At 36.3% G+C, this 25,539-nt stretch overlaps 1 protein-coding gene across 3 annotated transcripts in view; it reads left to right on the top strand.

Moving 5' to 3' along the window:
* Window positions 1–15,341, top strand: part of SPOPL (speckle type BTB/POZ protein like) — a 74,453-nt gene extending 59,112 nt beyond the window's left edge. For all 3 annotated transcript variants that reach the window (XM_053909177.1, XM_019454987.2, XM_019454983.2), the window contains 3 exons: window positions 7,272–7,414; window positions 7,504–7,557; window positions 10,982–15,341. In XM_053909177.1, coding sequence (XP_053765152.1) covers window positions 7,272–7,414; window positions 7,504–7,557; window positions 10,982–11,126 — 342 coding nt within the window. In that variant the 3' untranslated portion in view covers window positions 11,127–15,341. The remainder of the gene's footprint in view (window positions 1–7,271; window positions 7,415–7,503; window positions 7,558–10,981) is intronic.
* Window positions 15,342–25,539: the final 10,198 nt, after the last annotated feature.

Here is a 25,539-nt window from a genome sequence, read left to right as displayed (position 1 = left end):
ACACATGGCTGTACACTGATTTTATATCCTGCAACTTTACTGAATTCATGTATCAGTTCTAGTGGTTTCTTTGTGGAGCCTTCAGATTTCTATATAGAGTATCATGTCATCTGCATATAGTGAAAGTTTTACTTTTTCCTTGCTGATTTGGATGCCTTTTGTTTCTTTTTGTTGTCTGATTGCTGTGGCCAGAATTTGCAGTACTATGTTGAATAAAAGCGGTGAGAGTGGACATCCTTGTCTTGTTCTTGACCTTAAGGGAAAGGCTCTCAGTTTTTCCACATTGAGGATGATTCTAGCTGTGGGTTTTCATATATGGCCTTTATTATGTTCAGGTATGTTCCCTCTAAACCTACCTTGTTGAGGGTTTTTATCATCAGTGGGTGTTGTACTTTGTCAAATGCTTTTTCTGTATCTATTGAAATGATTGTATGGTTCTTATCCTTTCTTTTAATAATGTGGTGTATCACCTTGATTGATTTGTGAATATTGAACCACTCTTGAAACCCAGGAATAAATCTTACTTTATTGTGGTAAATGATTTTTTTAATGTATTGTTGGATTCTGTTTGTTAGTATTTTATTGAGATTTTTTGCATCCATGTTCATCGGGCATATTGGCCTTCAGTTCTCTTTTTTAATGAAGTATTTATCTGGTTTTGATATCAGGGTAATTCATTCATCAGAATGAATTTGGAAGTTTCCCTTTTCTATTTTTTGGAATAGTTTGAGAAGAATAGGCACTAACTCTTCTTTAAATGATTGGTAAAATTCATATGTGAAGCCATCTGGTCCTGGACTTCTGTTTATTGGGAGTTTTTTGATTACTGATTTAATTTCTTTGCTGGTAATCAGTCTGTTCAGGTTTTCTGTTTCTTCCTGTTTCAGCTTTGGCAGTTTATGTGTTTCTAGGAATTTATCCATTTCTTCCAGGTTGTCCAATTTGTTGACATATGGTTTTTGATAATATTCTTTTATACTTGTGTTTCTGCAGTGTTATTATTTCTCTTCTCTCATTTATGATTTTATTTTGAAGTCCTTTCTCTTTTCTTCTTGGTAAGTCTGGCTAGAGGTTTATAGATTCTGTTAATGTTTCCAAAGAACCAGCTCCTGGTTTCATTGACCTGTTATACTATTTTTTGTTTGTTTTGTTTTGTTTTAGTTTCTGTATTATTTATTTCTGCTGTAATCTTTATTATTTCCCTCCTTCTGCTGGATTTAGGCTTCATTTGTTGTTCTGTTAATGACTCCTTTAGGTGTAATGTTAGGTTGTATATTTCAGATTTTGCTTGCCTGTTAAGGTAAGCCTGTATTGCTATATATGTCCCTCTTAGGACCACTTTTTCTGCATCCCAAATGTTTTAGACCCTGGTGTTTTCATTTTCATTTGTTTCCATGAACTTTTTGTAGTTCTTCTTTGATTTCCTGTTTGACTCATTCATTGTTTAGTAGCATGTTTAACCTCCATGTTATTTGTGGTCTTTCCAAATTTTTTCTTGTGGTTCACTTCTAGTTTCATACCATTGTGATCAGAAAAGATGGATGGTATGATTCCAGTCTTTTTGTATTTATTAAGACCTAATTTGTGGCCTAATCTGTAATCTATTCTGGAGAATTTCCCAAGTGCATTTGAAAAGAATGTGTATTCTGCTGTTTTGGGATGGAATGTTCTGAATATATTTGTTAAGTCCATCAGGTCCAGTGTGTCATTCAAAGCCATTGTCTCCTTGTTGATTTTCTGTTTAGATGATCTGTCCATTGGTGTGTGGGGTATTAAAGTTCCCTACTATTATTGTATTCTTATCAATTAGTTCTTGTATGTTTGCTATTGACATTTATGTATTTGGGTGCTTTCATGTTTGGTGCATAAATATTTACAATTGTTATATCTTCTTGTTGGATTGTCCCCTTTATTATGATATAATACCCTTCTTTGTCTCTTGTTACAGTCTTTGTTTTAAAGTGTAGTTTGTCCGATATAAGTATTGCTACTCCAGCTTTTTTTTGACATCTGTTTGCATGGTAATGTTTTCCATACCCTCACTTACTTTTTTTTTTTAAGTTTATTTATTTATTTTTGAGAGAGAGAGAGAGGGAAGAGCAGAGAGAGGGAGAGAGAGAATCCCAAGCAGGCTGCATGCTCTGTATGGAACCTGACGTGAGGCTCAATCCCATGACCAGGAGATCATGACCTGATCTGAAATCAAGAGTCGGATGCTTAGCTGATTGAGCCATTCAAGTCCCCCACCATCCCCTCACTTTCAATCTGCAGATGTCTTTAGTTCTAAAATGAGTCTGTTGTAGGCAGCATATAGATAGGTCTTATTTTTTATCTATTCTGACCTCCTATGTCTTTTGATTGGAGCTTTTAGTCCATTTACATTCAGAGTAATTACTGATGGATATATATTTACAGCCATATTATTACTTGTTTTGCTATTGTTTCTGGAGATTTTCTATGATCCTTTCTTGTCTTTGTCACTTTTGGCCTCTCCTTTGCACTCAAAGTATATCCTTTAATATTTCTTGCAAAAACTGGTTTAGTAGTCACAAACTCCTTTAGTTTTTGCTTGTCCGTGAAACTCTTTCTCTTTCCTTCTATTCTGAATTGTATCCTGCTGGATGGAGTATTCTTGGGTGCAGATTTTTCCCACTCAGCACTTTGAATATGTCGTGCCACTGTCTTCTGGCCTGCCACGTTTCTGCTGAGAAATCTCTAACTACCATTATGGGTCTTACCTTGTAAGTAAAGATGTCTTCTGTCTTGCTGTTTCTAAGATTTTTTCTTTATCACTATACTGTGCAACTTAATTACAGTGTGTCTTGGTGTGGGCCTGCTTTTGCTGATTTTGATGGGAGCTCTCTGCCTTCTAGATCTGTATGTCTCTTTCCTTCCCCCAGATTAGGGAAGTTTTCGGCTGTTACTTCCTCAAATTTTCTGACACCTTTTACTCTGTCATCTTCTAGGATTCCTATGATACAAATATTACATTTCATGGAGTCACTGAGTTCTCTAACTCGATTCTCAGGTTGCATAATTCTTTTTCTTTTGTTCAGTTTTCATTATTTTCTATTTTGTCTTCTAGGTCACTAATTCATTTCTCTGCTTCTTCCAGTTTGCTGTTCATTGCATCAAGCCTGTTTCTAATCTCATTTATTGTATTCTTCATCTCTGATTGATTCTTTTTTAACTCTTTTATCTCTGTGGTAAGAGTCTCACTAACTTTTTCCATTCTTTTCTCAAGCCCAGTGGGTATCTTATGTTCATTACTTTAATTCTCCATCAGGCATGTTACTTATATCTGTTTCACTTAGACCCCTGGCTGTGACTTCATCTTGTTCTTGAATAACTTCCTTGTCTTCTCATTTTGTCTATGTCTGCCTGCTTCTGTGTGTTAGAAAGGCCATTTATGTCTCCTGTTTCTGAAAGTAATGGCCTAAGTCATGTTCCCAGGGCCTGATGCTTCAGAGAGTTCTTCAGATATGTGCTGTGTGAGCTCTCCTATTGTGTTTTTTGTTTGCTCTATCCTTCAGGCTGATTGTCTCCAGATGCTCTCCTTGCCTGCTGTAGGCATTGTTTGGTACCTGGCCTCATTGTGGAAAGTTTTACCTAGATGTTCTCTGATCTGCTTGTGAAATGAGACCTGATACAACTTTATCCAGAACTGAGGCCCTGCAGAACTCATGGTTAGATATAGTATGGGCAGGGCGTTGTTCAGGTCTCTCTGTGCTGGGACTGAGGGAAGCTTGACGGAGAAGGGCAGCTCTGCCTGAACACAGGGGAGTGGGGCTTGGTGTAAGCAAGTTCAGCAGCCAGTGCCATCCTGTGCTGTTTCCTGCATGTGGCTCTGTGTTTATGCTGAGGGGTTGGGGAAGTAACTGGTGCTGGCCAGCTCCTTTGTTCTGGGAGAAGTGTCTCCATGAATGCTGCCTCTCAAGAATGTCCTCCTAGAGGAGCAAATAATCTCCCCCTGTTTGTCCCAGATTTTCTTCAGATTGCTGTTTCATTCTGTCTGTTCCTGGCTTGTTTGTCTGCTTTCCTTCCAGGAGCAGAGCAGGCCCACTTACTGACCTTTAAATCTCTAGGCTTTAATCTCCACGGGTTGCAAGAACTCATGAAATTCAGCTTCTCTCATTTTGCAAACCAATATTTTTGGGGAAACATTCTCCTTTGTATCCCCCTGTATGCTCCTTTCTCCCTGGCCCTTCTCCATGACCATGGCTCCTCCCCTCCACAGCACCCATGATACATTTCTCCCCTAAACCACGTCTCCACACTTCCTACCTTCTTCATCATTGCCTCTTCTCTCCCTTTAGTTGTTAGTTTTGTCCATCTTCTGGTTTATGTCTGGCGTATTTTGGATGATTTGGTAGTTATCTAGTTGTGTTCATGGGACAAGAGCCTAGGGTCTACTTACTCTGCCACTTTCTTCTTGAGCTGGAATCTATTATTTCTCTCTTTCTTTTTTTAATATTTATTTATTTAGAGAGAGTGTGAGTGGGGGAGAAGGAGAGAGAAAATCCTAAGCAGGTTCCGTGTGTTAGCGCAGAACCCAATTGGGGCTTGATCATGAACTGTGAGATCATGACCTGAGCTGAAATCAAGAGTTAGATGCTTAACCCAGCTGAGCCACCCAGGCAGCTCTGGAATCTATTATTTCTTACAACTGCACATGAATCTATAACTGTCTTAATAAAAATTTAAATTAAAAAAATGACATTTGTAGTAGTATCAAAAATATTAAACATATAGGCATAAATCTGAGAAGATCTTCAAGACTATACCAATAATTACAATATATTGATAAGTGAAATTCAGGTACTACTTAAATAAATGGAAAGGGAAATTTTGTTCATGGATTAGAACTCTCAATATTGTTAAAATTTCAGTTCTTAAAATTCATTAGTAGAACCAACATGTCAAAAAAGCTTTTTTTGTGTGGGGTTTTTTGACAAATGAATTTTAAATTTATGTGCAAGTGGGAGGACCTAGAGAAATCTGATAACTTTGAGAAAAGAAGGTCAAAATAGAGGACTAACAACACTGCGTGATGACAAGACTTATTATAAAGTTTCAGAATTTAAGACCATGTTGTATTGGTGACAAGATAGACAACTCATTTGAAAAGAATGGAGAGTATAGAAATAGGCTCTCACATATCTGGATATCTAATTTTTTTTTTTTAACGTTTTATTTATTTTTTGAGACCGAGAGAGAGCATGAATGGGGGAGGGGCAGAGAGAGAGGGAGACACAGAATCGGAAGCAGGCTCCAGGCTCTGAGCCATCAGCCCAGAGCCCGACGCAGGGCTCGAACTCATGGACCACGAGATCGTGACCTGAGCCGAAGTCGGATGCCCAACCGACTGAGCCACCCAGGCGCCCCTGGATATCTAATTTTTGATGAAAGTGCAAAGACGATTCAGTGAAGAAGGGATAGTCTTTTCAGCAAGTGGTGCTGGAACAGTTGGATACCTATATTCCTGAAAAAAATGAACTTTTTATGTGAACTTCACGCCAAGTACAAAAAGTCATGCAAAATTTATTTTAAACCTAAAATCTAAAACTTCTAAGAGAAAACATAGGAGAAAGTCTTTGTAATCTTGTGTTAGGCAAAGAATTCTTAGCTATAAAACCAAAAAACAATACATAAAAGAAAAATAGACAAATTAGACTTAAATAAAATTTTAAAACTTCCTCAGAAAACACAGAATAAAAAAGACTAGCCGGAAACTAGGAGAAAATTCTTTACAAAGCATATATCTGATGAGCACCTTATATTCAGAATATATCTGCTAACAGACTTTTGTATATAAACTATATAAAGAACTGTCAAAACTCAACTATTTAAGAAAACAATGTTATTTCTAAAAATAGAGAAAATATTTGAACAAACACTTCCTGAACTAATGTCAGTTAACGACATCAAAAGATGCTCATCACCATTAGTTACTAGGGGAATGTAAATTAAAACCATGAGATACTTCTACAAATGTATTGTAATAGATAAAATTACAAAGACCATACTAAGTATAGTCAAGGATGTGGAAGAATAAGGACTCTCATACACTGCTGATGGAAATATAAAATGGTAACAACCATTTTGGAAGATTGGCAGCTTCTTAAAAAGTTTTACACTTGGGGCTCCTGGGTAACTCAGTCAGTTAAGCATCCGACTTCGGCTCAGGTCATGATCTCATGGTTCATGAGTTCAAGCCCCTCATCAGACTATCTGCTGTCAGCTCAGAGCCTGCTTCTGATCCTCTGTCCTTCCCTTCCCCCTCAAATATTAAAAAAGAAAAAATGTTTTACACTTGCCTTCTGATTCAGTGAGTCTACTTTATCTAAGAGAAAAGAAAGCATACTCCCATACAGTAACTTATATGAATGTTTATAGTCGCTTTATTTGTAATAGCTAAAAACTAGAAACACCAATTGTTTATCAAAAGAGGATTGCAGAAACAAATTGTGGTATGTCTGTACACAATGGAATATTATTCAGCAATAAAAAGCATTGAACTGCTGATAAAATGGTAGTGACATGTATGAATCTCGAAATAATTATGCTGAGAAGCCAGTCACAAAGTATATGATTCCATTTATAGAAGATACCAGAAAATTTAAACTACAACAGTAGAAAGCATATCAGAGGTGTGGCCTGAGGTGGGTGAAAAGGAAGGATTATAAAGGGGTAGGAGGAAACTTTTGGGGATGATGATTATGTTCAGTGTCATGATTTAATGATGGTCATATGACTGTATAAACTTTATTTGCAGTTTATTGTATATCAATTGTAAATTTTCAGTAAAGCTGCTAAAGTCGTAATAACTAAAGAAGTGGTTATCAAAATGATTTGTTGGCCTTTTATAATTCATTCTTCAAGATTGAGCAGTGGCAACAGAAAGTGTACTGGCTGGTACACTGGCTGGTGTTTAAAATAGAGAAGAGAAATTCACTCATTAAGAGTTTGAGCAAGAAGGGTTTTTGTTTTTTTGGTTTTTTTGTTTTGTTTTGTTTTTAAAGAATAAAACTCTGTTTTTAAAATTGACAGTACATATTTTGCACAAATTGAAATTTCCTAAAGAAAATTGGTCTTTCTCTTGAATTCATTGATTTGTATCTTCTTAATATTAGGTTAAAATAACTTCAGGACTTTTTTTTACCCTCAAAGTATAATGTGCTTTAAATTTATTTTCTAAGTTATAAATACCAAGTATTTAAAACTTGGTAGTTTGAGTAAATGTTTAATTGCTGTGTTTTCCTTTTGGATAGTATGCACTGGAACGGCTGAAGGTCATGTGTGAAGAAGCTTTGTGTAGTAACCTCTCGGTAGAAAATGTTGCTGATACCCTTGTCCTTGCAGATTTGCACAGTGCAGAACAGTTGAAAGCACAAGCCATAGACTTTATTAATAGGTAAGCTATGCCTGTATTTCAGTGGGCATGACACCTTCAACATTTTTTCACTGGACTTTTTTTTAAGTGTGTTTAAATCTTTAATGCAGGTGCAGTGTACTTCGACAACTTGGGTGTAAAGATGGGAAAAACTGGAACAGCAAGTAAGATGACATCAGTTTCTGACTTAAAGTTGATCTGCATACATGAAATTAAGTGTTTGCATAGCCTTTTGCTCATCTACAATAAGTATGAATCCAGATATTAGTTGTATGAAGCAAACTGCCAGTTATTTTAAAACATAATAATATGATTTGGTGGATTCTTGAGGCTATGCTCCCTTGTAGATCAGCTTCTAATGTGAACTGGGATAGACAGTTTAATTTTTTAAGCACATATGCTCACAGTACATAGCTGAGCCCATGTATTTCAGTGGCTACTAGATTTTTTCCCTGTCCCTTCAGAAAACATTTCTAAAGATGTTGGGAAATAACTTATTTTTTCCTATGAGGAATGTACCCCATTTGCCTAGACAGTCTTTATATTTGACTGCTCACCCACTGCTTCTTAGGTTAGCCAAGTACCTTGCATCATATAGTATTTTAGGCTAGCTGCTTCATATTCCCTACTGGTAGCAGTTTGTTCTTTCCTTTCCCTGTTGAAACTGTGTGGTAGTTGTTACATTTTTCTAAGACAACCTTCTGAATATGAACTATTAGAACTTATTATTTCCTTTTTTGTTTTCTTCTATTTTTAGAGTGATTTTCTACTTTTTGTAATTTTTCAAAATCAGAAAAGGTGAAGAGTTGATAGTTTGAGGAATTTTCATCTGCTTTTGATTAGTTTTTACCAATAAACCCTTAAATTCTATACTTTATCAAAAGTAGATTTAAGTGAAAAAAGACAGTGTTAGAGACAATAAAATGAATGTTGACCTGATTACTTCCCATTCTTTTAAACTGTATTATGTTGTTAACTCTGAATTCCTATCAGTTTGTGATTTCTGTTTTCACAAAGTAAAAATTAGTAACTACGTTTAAGTCATTGGTGGTATATTGGTTAGTATTTGATGATACGTTATTGTCATGGTATATGATCACAGAAAAGTCTATTTAAATTTAAAATATATTAGCATTCAATGATAATTTTTTTATCCCTTAGCCACATTCAAGCTCTAGTTTTATTTTGTTAAGAAAACATTTTACATTGTATAGCTTTTTCAGTGTCAAAAAATACTAGCTTATTTTATATCCCCTGGAGTAGCTGTTGTATGTACAGACTTTCAATAGATCTTTTTGAATTAAATAAATGAAAATGCCAGGTATATTAAGAGGTATTTATGTGACTCCAAACAGTTAGTTAAAATGATAAACATAATTACATACAGGTAATATGATGTCAGGCAAATTTTTAAAAAGTTGTTTTATTCAGCTACTGTTTAGTTCACAAACATTTACCTAGCATCTGTGTCTCAAGTACTGTGCTAGGGTGCTGCATATAAAAATAGGGAAAAATCCTTTTCTTGAGAAATTTGTCTAATGAAAGAAATACATGTATATATTATTTCATAATGTGGTAAGTAACATGATAAAGGAAGACATGTGCAGGGCACTTGACGAAGGCTGGATGGTTTAGGAATGGCTTCCTGCAGATGACATCTGAGTCTTTAAACACAAATAGGAGTTAGTGAAACTAAGAAGGAAATAACAAGCATTATAAACAGAAGGGATCACTTGATCCAAAGTATAGAAGCATGAAGCAGTAGGTGATCCATTCATTTGACATATGTTTATATTTATTATCAAGTAAATACCTCAGGCAGTGTGCTTAGTACAAAAAAATATAGTGATGAACATGACAAATGTTTCCCCTACCTTTATGGAGTGTTTAGTTTAGCAAGAAACAAATAGGAATTAAACAAGTAATTGAAATAAAGCGTAACAATAGATAATGTATATCCCAAGCATACAGCAAAAGAACCTTACCTAAAATAGGAGTGAAAGAAAGCCTTTTTGAGGAATTACTGTATAAATAAACACCTGGAGTATTAGTAGGAGTTACCATGGTAAAGAAGAGGGAAGAAGCATGAAAGTTTATCCCAAAAAAAGGGAATCAGGTTTGCAAAGTTTTGGTGATAAAGAAAGAACAATATAGAGTCAGAGAGAGGTTATGAGAAGAAGCTGGAGAAAGCAGACAAAGGTCAGATCCTAGAAGGCCATGTAAATAACATTGGGACTTTTAGACATTCAAAGAGAAATGGGTATCCAATAAAAGGTTTTAACCTAGTATAGGGCATGATCAGAGTTTCATTTTTAGCAATCTCTCTGCATACAAGGTAGAGAATATATTGTGGGGAGCTTGAGGTGGTGGTTGTGGTGACAGTTGAGCAAGGTTAAATATAGGAGACACATTGGAAAGTTGCTGGAGTAGTGCAGGCAAGAGATGAGAGTTGAAATTAGAGTTGATTGGTGACAGTTGGGGCTAGAGAGAAATGAAAGGATAAAACATTTTGAAAGGACAGTCTATAATATTTGGATATTATTTGGATGGTGGATGGATATAAGGGAGAAAAGAGACCAGGATAACTAGATTAGGTATTTACTCTGCATGCTCAGTAGACCATGTTGTACATTCAGTATACAATGAGCAGTTACCTGAGCATGTAAGGAGAGATACAAAGGTAGAGAGAGGAAGTAGGAAAAATTGTTTCTTTTTCTAAAGAACTTGGATACAGGCATTAGGGAACAATAAGGTGTAACATAGTCATATTTGTGTTACTAAGGCAGTTCACGGAAGCCAGTTTGAGAGGAGCAAGATAGGAAACTAGAAGACAACTTAGGAGACTGTTGTGATAATCCAAATGTGAGATGATGTGAACCTTGACTGGGAATTCAAAATATCTTTGGAAATTAAAATAGGGCTTTGATGATTGATTGGAAAGGATGGAGCCTAAGATGACTCCCAGGTTTTTGATGTTACCGCTGGGTGATGGTGGAAGCATTAGCTGATTAGAAATGAGGGAAGAAGAATTTGCAGCTTGGATAGAGACGTTTTGAGTTCTTTCCTGGCTATCCTGAATTTTTAGGGCTTGAGGCTGTCCAAATAAAGAGAACAAGGGGTTGGGACTGTACCTTGTGGGGAGGGCTAGATTTGCAAATCAGTAGTTTACCATCATTGAGTATGATAGTTAAAATTGTAAAGAGTGGATACAATAGGATGAATGATGAAGTTAAGAGAGAAGAGTGAGGGCAAAAGTTGGAACTCTAGAGAAAACCTATGTGTAACAGCCAGGGAAAAGAGCTCTTAAAAAGGTGGTACAGAAATGGTAACAATGGGAGTTGGGACTATGGAGAAAAGTGTCACATACTTCCAGAGTATAGAACTTCCAGAAGAATTTAAGTTTCAATTGCAACAGAAAATACCAGTAACATAAAGATGGTATTTTGATGAATTCACATGGCTTGACGATACAGAGAGGCAAAAGTGTTTGAAACATTTTGAAATGTGTGATTTTTTCTAAAACTAACAATGCAACAATGCATTTTGAAAAGTACTCTTTAATAAATATCACTTAATTTTATTTTTCAGCCAAGCAGCAGACATAATGGAAACATCAGGGTGGAAGTCCATGATTCAGTCTCACCCTCATTTAGTAGCAGAAGCCTTCCGAGCACTAGCATCTGCACAATGTCCACAGTTTGGCATTCCACGCAAACGGCTAAAACAGTCCTGAAATCTTCCATGAACTGTAGAAAAATGGAATTGACTTTTACTCCTCCAGGTCCAGAAGGATTCTAATAACAAACCATAAGCAAGAGTTGTTTCTGTTGTCTTGTCCACGAACAGAAGCTGAAAAAGCATATTGCTTGCATTTCAGGTGGATAATTTATGGTTTATTCTTCAGCTTTAAATTAGACTGATTATACTCTAATTCACTTCAAGGCCTTAAATTATCTTCAATGACTTCTCTTGTTCATATAATACTTTAATTTTTTTATTGTGCCTTGTCATTTTGACTAAGGCTATGCAGGATTGCACTAGCTCCATAATGCAGTAATATTGATAACTGAAGATATTAAGTTTCAAAAGGATCTTCCATTAGTTTGAGAAAAGCAAAATGAATTTTATAGGGTTTGTCCTATGCTATCTCAAAGTTTAAAACTAGGTTCTTCTTAAAAGCACTCGTATTGGAGATTACTGGTAATGTCTCCAGTCTAAGTCCTATACATATAGGAGAACCTGCTTACCTTCAAAGTAAGTTACGGCAATACACTGCTTCAATTCTAATTTATTTTTCATTTCAGGGGGCAAATATGCAATGAGTTGGCCCAAATTTTTAGTAAAATTTGGATGTTTTTCTGTGTGTTGACTGTCTAGCCGACTAAGAGAAGCATAACAAACCTTTGCTTGTGTTTCTTTGTGGGTTTGTTCAAGTTTACAATGACTGAGAACTGATTGAGGTTAAGATTTCAATAAAAAGAAAGCATGTTTTGTGCTGAATTAATTTTTTTTTAATTTGTAGTGACCTACATTTATATGAAGAATTCTGTCCATGTTGAAAGTAAGGATGACCAAATGTAAATTTAATGAGTGGGCCAATTAAGAAAGATATATATGCACTTTTCATGTGTAACTTTTGTATGCTAAATGGTACATATATTTTTTGTTTGTTTTTGAGGGTATTAATAAGGTATAATTAATTGTGTCTTAACTTTTGCAAGAATTTTTTAAGACTGAGGGAGGCAACTGGGATGTTTGTGATAATAGATAAGAAAGGTATTCTTGATTATAGTTAAATTGGTTTGAATTTCAGATATTTATTATTGAATTTACTCTGTCTTATCCCACTTTGGAGAAGGCAATTGAACAATAAAATTCTGGACACTCTACTCTCCTTCTAAAAATAGTGAATTGATATTTGCAGACTAAAGGAGAGAACCCTTAGAAATATGTTAGGCCACACTCTGAACCTTTTCCCCCCTAGCTTTCTCCTTTCTGTTTCAGTTACTGTACTAACATTGTGGATGATACTGAAATTCTGCATAATGTGAACAGGATAAACTATTTATAAACTGCTTTTCATGGGCCAGTTCTTTATTATAAATGAATTTAGCTTTAAACACATACACATGTTCAGTGTTTGATAGCTCTGTTCACAGTGAAGGTCTGTCCTGGTGCATTGTCCCGGAGAAGTAGGAGCAGTGGCAAGTCACTGCATCTGATTTCATGGAATAGTGACAATATGCTTCTTAGGCAAGATTTATACTTGACCACAAGGGGAAAAGTGTGTCACTGGAAAAAAATGCATATACCTATATATTCACATACATACTTTATTCTCCAGATTAAAATTTGTATAATTTGTTTATTTAGTTTTTGAATTTAGAACAAAAGGAAAAAAAAGGAGCCTGAGGTTTTAAAATAGATTTTATTTTTGTTATCTCTTTGTTACATATTCACTGAAGCAGTCAGAGTATATCAAGAGTGATTCATATTTACATTGAACAATCACTATCAGATAAGCATTTGTTAACCACAGCAAACTAGTTTGAAAAGGTCATATTTTCAGATATCTTCATTTCTTTCTATGTAGTTTAATTGGAATCTTGTTAAATTTGAAATTGGAAGAATCCCTTGAGATAGAAGGATTCTTACATGTGATTGAACTTCATCCTATGTAAGAATACTATAGGAAACAGAAACTCACTTCCTTAACCAAATTGAGTCCATTAAATTTACAGTGTACAATTTAAAAAGTACATACGCACATACATATACACGTTAAGATTTTTAATATTTTGCCAGGGTCTTACAACAAAACAAAATTCCTCAGGCTATAGAATTTTGTTGTCATGTGTCAAAAAATATATATATATTGGTGTATCCATTTATATCAAATGCACGTAGGCACATTGTGAATTAATTCACTGCTTGCATCTACGTTTCTAACCATAGTGACTTCAGTAATAACACCCATATAATGAACATTTCGGCTTGCTTTTACCTACTTAATTTAGTGTTTATTGCAAATCCTAAGGGTTTTATTATAAAGGGTTTTTTTCGTTTTTTGTTTGTAGTTTGGTAGTACATTTTGTACCAAAAACGTCAAACACTGTGCTGTGAGAATATCCATGTCTCTAGAAATGTCCACGTTTCAGATAATATAATGCCTACCATTATACTAACAGAATCGTATCATAGTTGATTTATTTTTTTATTTATTATGGGTTGGGGTTTTTTGTTTTTTTGGTTGTTTTTTTGGTTTTTTGTTTCTGGTTTTTGTTTTTTGTTGGGTTTTTTTTGGTATTGTGGGTTCTTGAGGCAATGAAAAAAAAAACTTAATGTATTCTGACAAAAGTGCTCTAATAGCCTTTTTATTTTCTCGTTTTGAAACTACACACTACTGTGTTCAGTAGGCACAGACTGTCCTGAGCAGCTTTGCCTTTTATCAGCCTGCTCTTGTTTTCCTTTTGTCACCTAAACAGAACTTTTCCTTAAAAAAGAAGTGACTGGTTTTAAATGTTATATGTTATCACAGTAACCATTAGCAAACTGTTCTTCAGCTTGAGATACAGAAACACTATATTTGTGCCTTTTTTGTTTTTAAATTTTAACGTATATTGGTATTTAGAGCACAAATATGAAGGTGCCATAATGTTATGGCTTGCCATTGTTACCTCCTTGAATACTCATGTGTCATTGTCTTGAAATAGTAATTGGAGAACCATGCATGTATTATGTCATTTGGGCGTGTGTGTGCGTGTGTTTGTGTGTGTGTGTGTACACGTACTTGTATTTACTTAGACTTGTGTGTGGTATGTTCAGAAGAGTGAATTTCTGAAAATAGGACTCAGTTAAATGTTGAAAATTCAGGTTAGTTGAAATATTTCATTAAATGTGCTTTATTTGGGGGGACAGTTGATGGACAAGAAATTATAATTTTCAAAAATGTGACCTTTACTGCATGATGAAATATGAAAACAGTGCCTTTTTAGGACATCAGTTGTAAAGTTCAGTTTTAAAATATTCGCAAAGAACTCTTAAAAAGTAACCATGAGCATTATTAGCTTATTTTTAAACTAGACCTAAGTTAGAATTTAAATTGCCAAAAATGTTATACTAATTTATTTATCCATTTAAATTTTGTGCATAAATTTAAAACCCAAGTAAAATTTTTATTAAAATATGGGTCATATATGCTACCCAATGTTACTAAATTAGAACACTAGAGACTTCAGTAAGTTGTTTTGTTAAAATCCACCTCAACAAAGCTTTCCTCATAACCATGTAATATATGAAAAGGTGAATTATTCTGACTTGGACCTTCATGCTCTTTGATGGATAAAATTCAGTGTATTCTTGCAAAATAATGTGGGTGGGTGGGTGTCTTCAGATTATAAAGACAGCACTTTCAGCATATAGAAGAGTATTGTGCAAACCTCTTTTATACAGATTATGAGCTCTACTTTATTTAAGTGTTCATGGAATGATGTCAATTTTAGGTCCAGGTGAACAAATATTGAGTGCCTAACATATGCAAGACTTCCTCTTCACTAGGAATGAAATCACCACACCGTGTCTTCTGTTTGCAGTATGTGGACTTTATGTTTGAAAAGGAATTCTTATATTTAAATATTTTTCTGTTAGAGTTTATTGTTGTATACTGTAACCCAGCTAATTTCACATCCAGTTTTTTAGAATGAAGATATAACTTAAGTGAGTCCCATTTTTGAAAATAAAATTATGCTAAAATTATTTAAAAATTAATTCTGGGGGAAATTGATTTTCAAGATTCAAATGTGTAAAGACTTATATTGAACTTTTCAGCCTCATTTTTAATCAGCTGATGTTAATGATAAGATACATACTTTTTGTATCTTGTTGCTGAAAATATTTTTTGCATTTCAGCACGTTGAGTTAAAATAAAGTTGTTACTACTTATTCAGAATTAATTGGTTTATTTTGTGTTTATTTCAATATATGAACTTTTCTTTTTCAGATTGCTATGATGCTTTGCAACAGGGCCATGTGTTTGATATGGTAACTTTAAATTATGCATACTAATTGTCTTTCCTCCATAGGAAAGCTAGTATTTTTTGGAACCTACTAAAGACTTATTCCTTAACTGTGAGATACTATACCTATATATGCTTTGACGTACGTATTGCCATCAATATTGAAAGACTTTATGTCCTATAACTTTAATGTAGTAAGTAAAGATCCCCTTTCCCTGGTCCTTCTATCCCTTCTTACTTTTAACTGACAACTTAATTATTTGCTTCCATCAAAAAGACCAGAATTGGAGCAATGCATTCCTGGCCTAACTTAGTAACACAATTAGTGCTTAAAAATTATGGCCAAAGTGACAGTACGAATGCACAGTGAAAAATCTCTCATACACATACATACTCAAGTACACACACACTGAATTTTCCTTAGAAGAAAAAAGGAAGGATTGAAACACTTAAGAATATTATCTATGCAATTAAAGTAAAATAGGACAAATGGTGGTCATATTCTAAACTTTAAGTGGATTGTGTATAACCATTCCCCTTCTACTTTGCAGTAGCCAGCACCCTGAAAAAACAGATTTTTTTAGAACATTGGGATATAGTATTCCTCAGTTCTACCACTCAAGAATCATTTCTTTCCAAGAGAATGCCAAGAATGGCATTGGTTTTCGATCACTACTTTTTTTTAATTTTATTTTTTATTTTTTAAAATTTACATCCAAATTAGCATATAGTGCAACAATTTCAGGAGTAGATTCCTTAGTGCCCCTTACCCATTTAGCCCATCCCCCTTCCCACACCCCTCGAGTAACCCTCAGTTCTCCATATTTATGAGTCTCTTCTGTTTTGTCCCCCTCCCTGTTTTTATATTATCTTTGTTTCCCTTCCCTTATGTTCATCTGTTTTGTCTCTTAAAAGTCTTCATGTGAGTGAAGTCATATGATTTTTGTCTTTCTCTAATTTCACTTAGCATAATACCCTCCAATTCCATCCATGTAGTTGCAAATGGCAAGATTTCATTTTTTTTTTGATTGCTGAGTAATACTCCACTGTGTGTGTGTGTGTGTGTGTGTGTGTATATATATATATATATGTGTGTGTGTGTGTGTGTGTGTGTGTGTGTCACATCTTCTTTATCCATTCATCCATCGATGGACATGGACACTTGGGCTCTTTCCATACTTGGGCTATTGTTGATAGTGCTGCTCTCAACATGGGGGTGCATGTGTCCTTTCGAAACAACACACCTGTATCCCATGGATAAATGCCTAGTAGTGAAATTGCTGGGTCGTAGGGTAGTTCTATTTTTAATTTTTTGAGGAACCTCCATACTGTTTCACAGAGTGGCTACACCAGCTTGCATTGCCATCTATGATGCAAAAGAGATCCTCTTTCTCTGCATCCTCGCCAACATCTGTTGTTGCCTAAATTGTTAAGGTTAGCCATTCTGACAGGTGTGAGGTGGTACCTCACTGTGGTTTTGATATGTATTTCCTGGGTGATGAGTGATGTTGAGCATTTTTTCATGTGTCAGTTGGCCATCTGGATGTCTTCTTTGGAGAAGTGTCTATTCATGTCTTTTGCCCATTTCTTCACTGGATTATTTGTTTTTTGGTGTTCAGTTTGATAAGTTCTTTATAGATTTTGGATACTAACCCTTTATCTGATATGTCAGTTGCAAATATCTTCTCCCATCCCATTGGTTGCCTTTTAGTTTTGCTGATTGTTTCCGTCACTGTGCAGAAGCTTTTTATTTTGATGAGGTCCCAGTAGTTCATTATTGCTTTTGTTTCCCTTGCCTCCGGAGACGTGTTGAATAAGAAGTTGCTGCAGCCAAGATCAAAGAGGTTTTTGCCTGCTTTCGTCTCAAGGATTTTGATGGCTTCCTGTCTTACATTTAGGTCTTTCATCCATGTTAAGTTTATTTTTGTGTATGGTGTCAGAAAGTGGTCCAGGTTCATTCTGCATGTTGTTGTCCAGTTTTCCCAGCACCACTTATCAAAGATTAGTTGGCCACATGTTTGTGGGTTCATTTCTGGGTTCTCTATTCTGTTCCATTGATCTGAGTCACTGTTCTTATGCCAGTACCATACTGTCTTGATGATTACAGCTTTGTAGTATAGCTTGAAGTCTGGGATTGTGATGCCTCCTGCTTTGGTTTTCTTTTTCAAGATCACTTTGGCTATTCAAGGTCTTTTCTGGTTCCATATAAATTTTAGGATTATTTGTTCTAGCTCTGTGAAGAATGCTGGTGTTACTTTGATAGGGATTGCATTGAATATGTGGATTGCTTCTGGGTAGTATTGACATTTTAACAATATTTGTTCTTCCTATCCAGGAGCATGGAATCTTTTCCCACTTTTTTGTGTCTTCTTCAGTTTCTTTCATAAGCTTTCTATAATTTTCAGTGTATAGATTTTTCACCTCTTTGGTTAGATTTATTCCTAGGTATTTTATGGGTTTTGGTACAACTGTAAATGGGATCAATTCCTTGATTTCTCTTTCTGTCACTTCATTGTTGGTGTATAGGAATGCAACCGATTTCTGTGTATTGATTTTATATCCTGCACCTTTGCTGAATTCATGGATCAGTTCTAGCAGTTTTTTGGTGGAATCTTTTGGGTTTTCCATATAGAGTTTCATGTCATCTGCTAAGAGTGAAAGTTTGACCTCCTCCTGGCCAGTTTGGATGCCTTTTATTTCTTTGTGTTGTCTGATTGCAGAGGCTAAGACTTCCAATACTATGTTGAAAAACAGTGGTGAGAGTGGATATCCCTGTCTTGTTCCTGACCTTAGGGGGAAAGCTCTCAGTTTTTCCCCATTGAGGATGATATTAGCGTTGGGCTGTTCATATATGACTTTCATGATCTCGAGGTATGCTCCTTCTCTCCCTACTTTCTTGAGGGTTTTCAAGAAAGGTTGCTATGTTTTGTCAAGTGCTTTCTCTGCATCTATTGAGAGGATCATATGGTTCTTGTTCTTTTATTGATGTGATGAATCACGTTAATTGTTTTGCGGATATTGAACCAGTCCTGCATCCCAGGTATAAATCCCACTTGGTCGTGGTGAATAATTTTTTTAATGTATTGTTGGATCCGGTTGGCTAATATCTTGTTGAGGATTTTTGCATCCATGTTCATCAGGGAAATTGGTCTGTAGTTCTACTTTTTAGTGTGGTCTCTGTCTGGTTTTGGAATGAAGGTAATACTGGCTTCATAGGAAGAGTTTGGAAGTTTTTCTTCCATTTCTATTTTTTGGAACAATAGGTGTTAACTCTTCCTTGTTAACAAGGTTTGGTAAAATTCCCCTGGAAAGCCATCTGGCCCTGGACTCTTGTTGGGGAGATTTTTGATTGCTAATTCGATTTCCTTACTGGTTATGGGTCTGTTCAAATTTTCTATTTCTTCCTGTTTTAGTTTTGGTAGTATATGTTTCTAGGAATTTGTCCATTTCTTCCAGATTACCCATTTTATTGGCATATAATTGCTCATGATATTCTCTTATTATTTTTATATCTGCTGTGTTGGTTGTGATCTCTCCTGGTTCATTCTTGATTTTATTTGGGTCCTTTCCTTTTCCTTTTTGATCAAACTGGCTAGTGGTTTATCAATTTTGTTAATTCTTTCAAAGAACCAGCTTCTGGTTTCATTGATCTGTTCTACCTGGGTTTTTTTTGGTTTTGATAGCATTAATTTCTGCTCTAATCTTTATTATTTCCTGTCTTCTGCTGGTTTTGGGTTTTATTTGCTCTTCTTTTTCCAGCTCTTTAAGGTGTAAGGTTAGGTTGTATATCTGAAATCTTCCTTCCTTCTTTAGGAAGGCCTGGCTTGCTATATACTTTCCTCTTATGATTGCCTTTGCTGTGTCCCAGAGGTTTTGGGTTGTGGTGTTATCATTTTCATTGGCTTCCATGAACTTTTTAATTTCCTCTTTAACTGCTTGGTTAGCCCATTCATTCTTTAGTAGGATGTTTCTTCAGTCTCCCAAGTATTTGTTACCTTTCCAAATTTTTTCTTGTGGTTGATTTCGACTCCTAGCGTTGTGGTCTGAAAATATGCATGGTATGATCTTGATCTTTTTGTACTTGCTGAGGGCTGATTTGTGGCCCAGTATATGGTCTATTCTGGAGAACGTTCCATGTGCACTGGAGAAGATGGTATATTCTGCTGCTTTAGTATGAAATGTTCTGAATATATCTATTAAGTCCATCTGGTCCAGTGTGTCATCCAAAGCCATTGTTTTCTTGTTGATTTTTTGATTAGATGATCTATCCATTGCTGTGAGTAGGATGTTGAAGTCTCCTACTATTATGGTATTACTATCATGAGTTTTTTTATGTTTGTGATTAATTGATGTATATATGTGGGTGCTCTCACATTTGGCGCATAAATGTTTACAATTGTTAGGTCTTCGTGGTGGATAGACCCCTTGATTATGATATAATGCCCTTCTTCATTTCTTGATACAGTATTTTAAAGTCTAGATTGTCTGATATAAATATGGCTACTCTGGCTTTCTTTTGTTGACCATTAGCATGATAGATGGTTCTCCATCCCCTTACTTTCAATCTGAAGGTGTCTTTAGGTCTAAAGTGGGTCTCTTATAAACAGCATTATAGATGGATCTTGTTTTCTTATCCATTCTGTTACCCTATGTCTTGATTGGAGCATTGAGTCCATTGATGCTTAGAGTGAGTACTGAAAGATATTAATTTATTGCCATTATGATGCTTGTAGAGTTGGAGTTTCTGGTGGTGTTCTCTGGTCTTTTCTAACCTTTGTTGCTTTCGGTATTTATTTATTTATATATATTTGTTTTCATCTTTTCTCCCCTCAAAGTGTCCCCCTTAAAATGTCTTGCAGGGCTGGTTTAGTGGTCACAAACTCCTTAATTTTTGTTTGTCTGGGAAACTTTTTATCTCTCCTTCATAATGTTTTGTTTTTTTTATTTTATTATTATTTTTTTATTTTTGAGACAGCATGAGCAGGGGAGGGGCAGAGAGACGGGGAGACACAGAATCTGAAGCAGGCTCCAGGCTCTGAGCTGTCAGCACAGAGCCTGACACGGGGCTCGAACGCACAGAGTGTGAGATCATGACCTGAGCTGAAGTCAGACGTTTAACCGACTGAGCCACCCAGGTGCCCCTGTCTCTCCTATTTTGAATGACAGCCTTGCTGGATAAAGAATTCTTGGCTGCATATTTTTCTGATTCAGCACACGAATATATCCTGCCACTCCTTTCTTGCCTGCCAAGTTTCTGTGGATAGGTCTGCTGATCTGTCTGATCTGTCTGATCCGCCTGATCTGTCTTCCCCTGTTGGTTAGGGACTTTTTCTCCCTTGCTGCTTTCATGATTCTTTCCTTGGCTGAGTAATTTGTGAATTTAACTATGATATGCCTTGTTGATGGTCGGTTTTTGTTGAATCTAATGGGGTCCTCTGTGCTTCCTGGATTTTGATGTCTGTGTCTGTCCCCAGGTTAGGAAGGTTTTCTGCTATGATTTGCTCGCAAAGCCCTTCTACCCCTATTTTTCTCTCTTCCTCTTCTGGGACCCCTATGATTCTGATATTGTGCCTTTATAATGAGTCACTGATTTCTCTAATTCTTAAATCGTGCTCTTTTGCCTTAATCTCCCTCTTTTTTTCTGCTTCATTATTCTCTATACATTTGTCCTCTATATCACTAATTCTCTGTTCTGCCTCAGCCATTCTTGCAGCTGTGGCATCCGTTAGAGATTGCAGCTCAGTTACAGCATTTTTTACTTCATCGTGACTAGCTTTTACTTCTTTTATCTCTGCAGAAAGGGATCCTAATCTGTTTTCGACTCTAGCTAGTATTCTTATTATCGTGATTCTAAATTCTTGTTCAGACATCTTGCTTGTATCTGTGTTGGTTAAATCCCTGGCTGTCGTTTCTTCGTGCTCTTTCTTTTGGGGTGAATTCCTTCATTTTGTCATTTTGAAGGGAGAAAAGGAATTAATGAGGTAGAAAAATTGAAATTAAAAAAACTAAAATTAAAAAATATTAAAATTAAAAATTAAAAACACACCCACACACAAAGGTCGAATAGGTGATGCTAGATCCTAGGTGTGTTTTGGTCTGGGTATTGAAAGTGGTTTGACAGATTAGAGAAAAAAATGGGGGGGATAAAAAAAAAAGAAATTGTTTGAGAATTTGAAAAAATGAATACACTGAAGTAGACTGAAATGAGGTTATGTGGGTAAAATAGAATTTGAAAAAATATACACAAAAGTAAAGAATTTAGTAGAAAAAAATTAAAGAAAAATATTTGAATAAAAAAAGTGAATTTTTCTTTTTCTGTATTTAGGAAAAAAGAAAAACAAAAAGGAAAAAAGATTTAAAAAAAATCATTTGAAAATTTGAAAAAGTGAATACACTGTAGTAGCCTAAAATAAAATGATGGAAGTAAAATAGAATTTGAAAAAATTTACATAAAAGCAAAAAATATAGTAAAAAAATTAAATGAAAATACTTGAAATAGGAATTGAAACTAAAAATGAAGTTTTTTCTCTTTCTGCATTCAAGAAAAAGAAAAACGAAAACGAAAAAAAGGAAATTGAAAATTTGAAAAAGTGAACACATTGAAGTAGACTAAAATAAAATGATGGAAGTAAAATAGAATTTGAAAAAATTTACACAAGTAAAAAATAGAGTAATAAAAATTAAAAATATTTTTAATAAAAATTGAAAATAAAAATGAATTTTTTCTTTCTGTATTCAATAAAAAGTGTAAAAGAAAAAAAAAAGAAAGAAAATTGAATAGATGAATCTGCTAACAGATTGAAGTAGGACTAAAATTGCTTCGTTTTCCCCTAGAAGTAAGTCTATGTAGTGCTTTATTGTCCATAAACTAAGCAGGCGGTGAGACTTGTGTTCTTAAAAAGTGAAGTTGGCCCAGTTGGGCGGGCTCAGTGTAACAGCTCCGCTGTCCAGTAGATGGCGCTGCTAGCCTACTCGGGTGGATTGTTGCCGTGCTCCGTTAGGTGCGTATGCGCATGCGCAGGAGCGGTGAAATGACTCCACCCAGCTACTCAGTCTGTTCTGGATCAGCAGTCGCGCACCTGTCCTCTGTCTTCAGCTCTCGTCCACTCCCCACTTTTCCACTCTCCGTGACCAGGCCCCAGGCAGTACCTGTCTCTCAAGTTTTGTCTCATGCGGTTGTTTTCCCTGGCCCCTTACTTCCGAAGGACTGCGGCTTTGACTTATTCTGCCCCTCTGCAGAAGGGTCTCACCAAGCAATGGCCGAATGAGCAATGGCCAAATGTCAGCTGCATCCAGGAATGCTTGCTGGACCCTGCTGTTGCCAGTTCCCCAGGACTGCGGGCAGGTGCCAGCCCGCCCCAGATAAAGTTCGAGAGACAGTGTAGCAGCAGCATTGCAGGGATTATGGAAAATCACAACACACATCTGGCACCAGGCTTCACCCTTGATGACCTTCCCCCAGCACCAGCATATATGGCTGCTTTCCAGGGTCTGCTGGGACCAGATGGCTTCAACAGTCTCTACCAAATGACCTTCCAACAGTGGAGCCGCTTTTCCCCGTGTGGCCTGAGAACCTCCTGGCCCCCACTCTGTTCCTGGGGATTCGCCCTTCCCACCAGAGCACCACCAGGTATGGAGCTGCGGAGTTGCAGCCTTTGCGTTCCAGTCTTACTGGAATTTAAACCCTCTCCTTTCTCCTTCCTCCTTTTTTAGTTTAGCCCCTGTGGCTGTTTACAGTTTTCCACTTTCTCTCCAGCTGCTTTTGGGGAGGGGTGCTTTTCCCGTATTCTCCCCCTCTCCCCAGTCTCCGTCCTCTCTCCGCCCACAAAAGCGGTTCCCTACCTTCTGCGGTTTCTTGCTCCCCAAGTTCAGCTCTCCGCACCGCGTACCTGCTGAATTCTGTGGTTCACGATGTGCAGAGTGTTGTGTTAATCCTCCAATCAGTTTTCTAGGTGTGTAGGATGATTTAGTGTTGGTCTGGCTGTATTTCATGGATGCGAGACACAAAAATCTTCCATGCTGTTCTGCCATCTTGGTTCCTCCCCACCTAGATCACTATTTTTAAATAGGAGACACATTGGCAAAAATCTTTCATATGTTGTTGCTACTTGTTGGGGTACCAGAGAGGTTTGTATGCATCTGCAGTTAATATTGGCAAAAAAGTTTGTCCTTCCTGATAAGAATGGTTCCTTTTCATCTCTTCTTCTCTTGCCTTCCATCCTTAATTTTTTTTAAAGGACTCAGGTATAGCCAAACAGTTGTAGGATTGTTTCCTTATTTAGGAATAACAATACAGCACACCCCCCACCCCCCACCCCAGAAAAATAGTGACCTGGCAATTGTGATATTTACTTGGCTCTAAAATAGATTTATTGTCATAGGTTATTAGACGTATACTTAATTTTAGCTAAAAAGATAATGCAGTTTACGAAAATGGAAAGGGCAGAAATGAGGAAAAATGAAAATGACGTGCAGTTGAAAAAAATTAGTAAAATTAGATGCATTAAACTTGATAAATACCAGAAATGTAAGCAGAAATTTGAATAAGTAGAAGACAAGGCTCTTAAATGCTCCCAGATCACAAAGACAAGAATTCTATCAACAACAAATGGAGTGCCAAGCACTGTACTGAATTTGATAACGCAAACAAAGTATAAATGGTCCATATCCTCCTAAGTCTATATTCTTGAGGAAAGCATAATTATATAACACAGTATGTGAATTGTGATAGGAGTACAAGAGGGGCACCTAATATGAGGCGGGGATGGAGATCCCAGAAAGCCTCTGAGGAAGTGATGTCTAAATTGAAATTGAGTGGAGGTTAGGCAGCTTCGTGGGAGTGTCCTCCAACTGGGACTTGTGTGAAGTCCCAGAGGTTGACCAAGGTTCATATAGAACGTGTATGGGAATGAAGATGAACATGGCTGTGTGCTAATGTGTAAGTGAAGGGAAAAGAAGCGTAAACCAGAAGGTGAAGTTAATGATTTTTTTATTTTTTAAAATTTACATCCAAATTAGTTAGCATATAGTGCAACAATGATCTCAGGAGTAGATTCCTGAGTGTTGAGGGGTTTTAAGTGAGGTTATGTCACGATCAACACCATCAATCTTCAGATGAATTGCATGGGGCTAAAGGAGAAGGTAAGGAGACCCTGAAGAGGTCAGGAATGCTAGTGCTCTGTGCTAGGCTAGGAGTGCGGAGATGGAGCAAAAGGGAGAGATTTATGATGAAATACTGCAAGGGGTTGGAAATAAATTGCGTATGGTAAAAGGAAGAGACAGGTGACTCCTAGTAATCACAAGAGTAGCAGAAGCTTTGAGAGAAAAACCAATTATTTCAGTTTGGAGCCTGTTGAGCCTAAGGTTCCTATGGGACATTCTGGTTGGGTATGTGAATCTTAAACGGGAGAGTGATCTGGGTTATAAAGTCAGGAATCCTCAATACAGAAGACAATAGGTACGTGCAGGCTAGTAATGAGAAGACAGCACAGGGCAGAAACAAGGATAGAGAAAGAGCAGCTTACAAAAGAGGATGAATAGTCACAGAGATAAAGAGTGGTCCATCCCAGAAGTTGGAAAAAAGAATGTTTCAAGACAGCATCATGCTAAGCAAATAGGAAGCTAAAATATGAATTCCATATGTATTTGAAAGCGGACATGACTAGAGTCAGAAATGGGGAAAGAAGTAGGATTGGAGTGAGAAAATGGATGTTCCAAGTATAGAACATGGGACGTTATGGGATGGAGTTTAGAATCAGTTTCTTATTTTGTTCTCTTTTATGGTAAAAGAAGTATCAGTATATTACAATGATGATAAGGAGTTAGAAAGTAGAAAACAGATGGGATTACTGAGGTTCTAATCAGAAGAGAAGAGAAATGGAAATCAGATGCCTGACAGGAAGATTGCCCCTAACATGTGCAAGGGACACATGTATGGATACGGAGTCAGATTTAGACTTTGATTTGATCTGAAAGTTGATATACTTATTTTATGTATTTTATTCATTGTGAAGTCAGGAATTCACAGTAAAAGGGATAGGTGATAGGTTTAGAGCAGGGGTCAGCAAACTTTCTTTTTAAAGGACTTGGGTAATAAATAATTTACCTATTCAGCTCTGCCATAGTGTGAAA

This window comes from Panthera pardus, unplaced genomic scaffold (genome assembly GCF_024362965.1).
Source record: "Panthera pardus isolate Hobbes unplaced genomic scaffold, ASM2436296v1 HiC_scaffold_10, whole genome shotgun sequence".
Classification (NCBI taxonomy): Eukaryota; Metazoa; Chordata; class Mammalia; order Carnivora; family Felidae; genus Panthera; species Panthera pardus.
The sequence above is the reverse complement of the archived record's forward strand: the minus strand, read 5'-3'. Positions and strand labels throughout refer to the sequence as shown.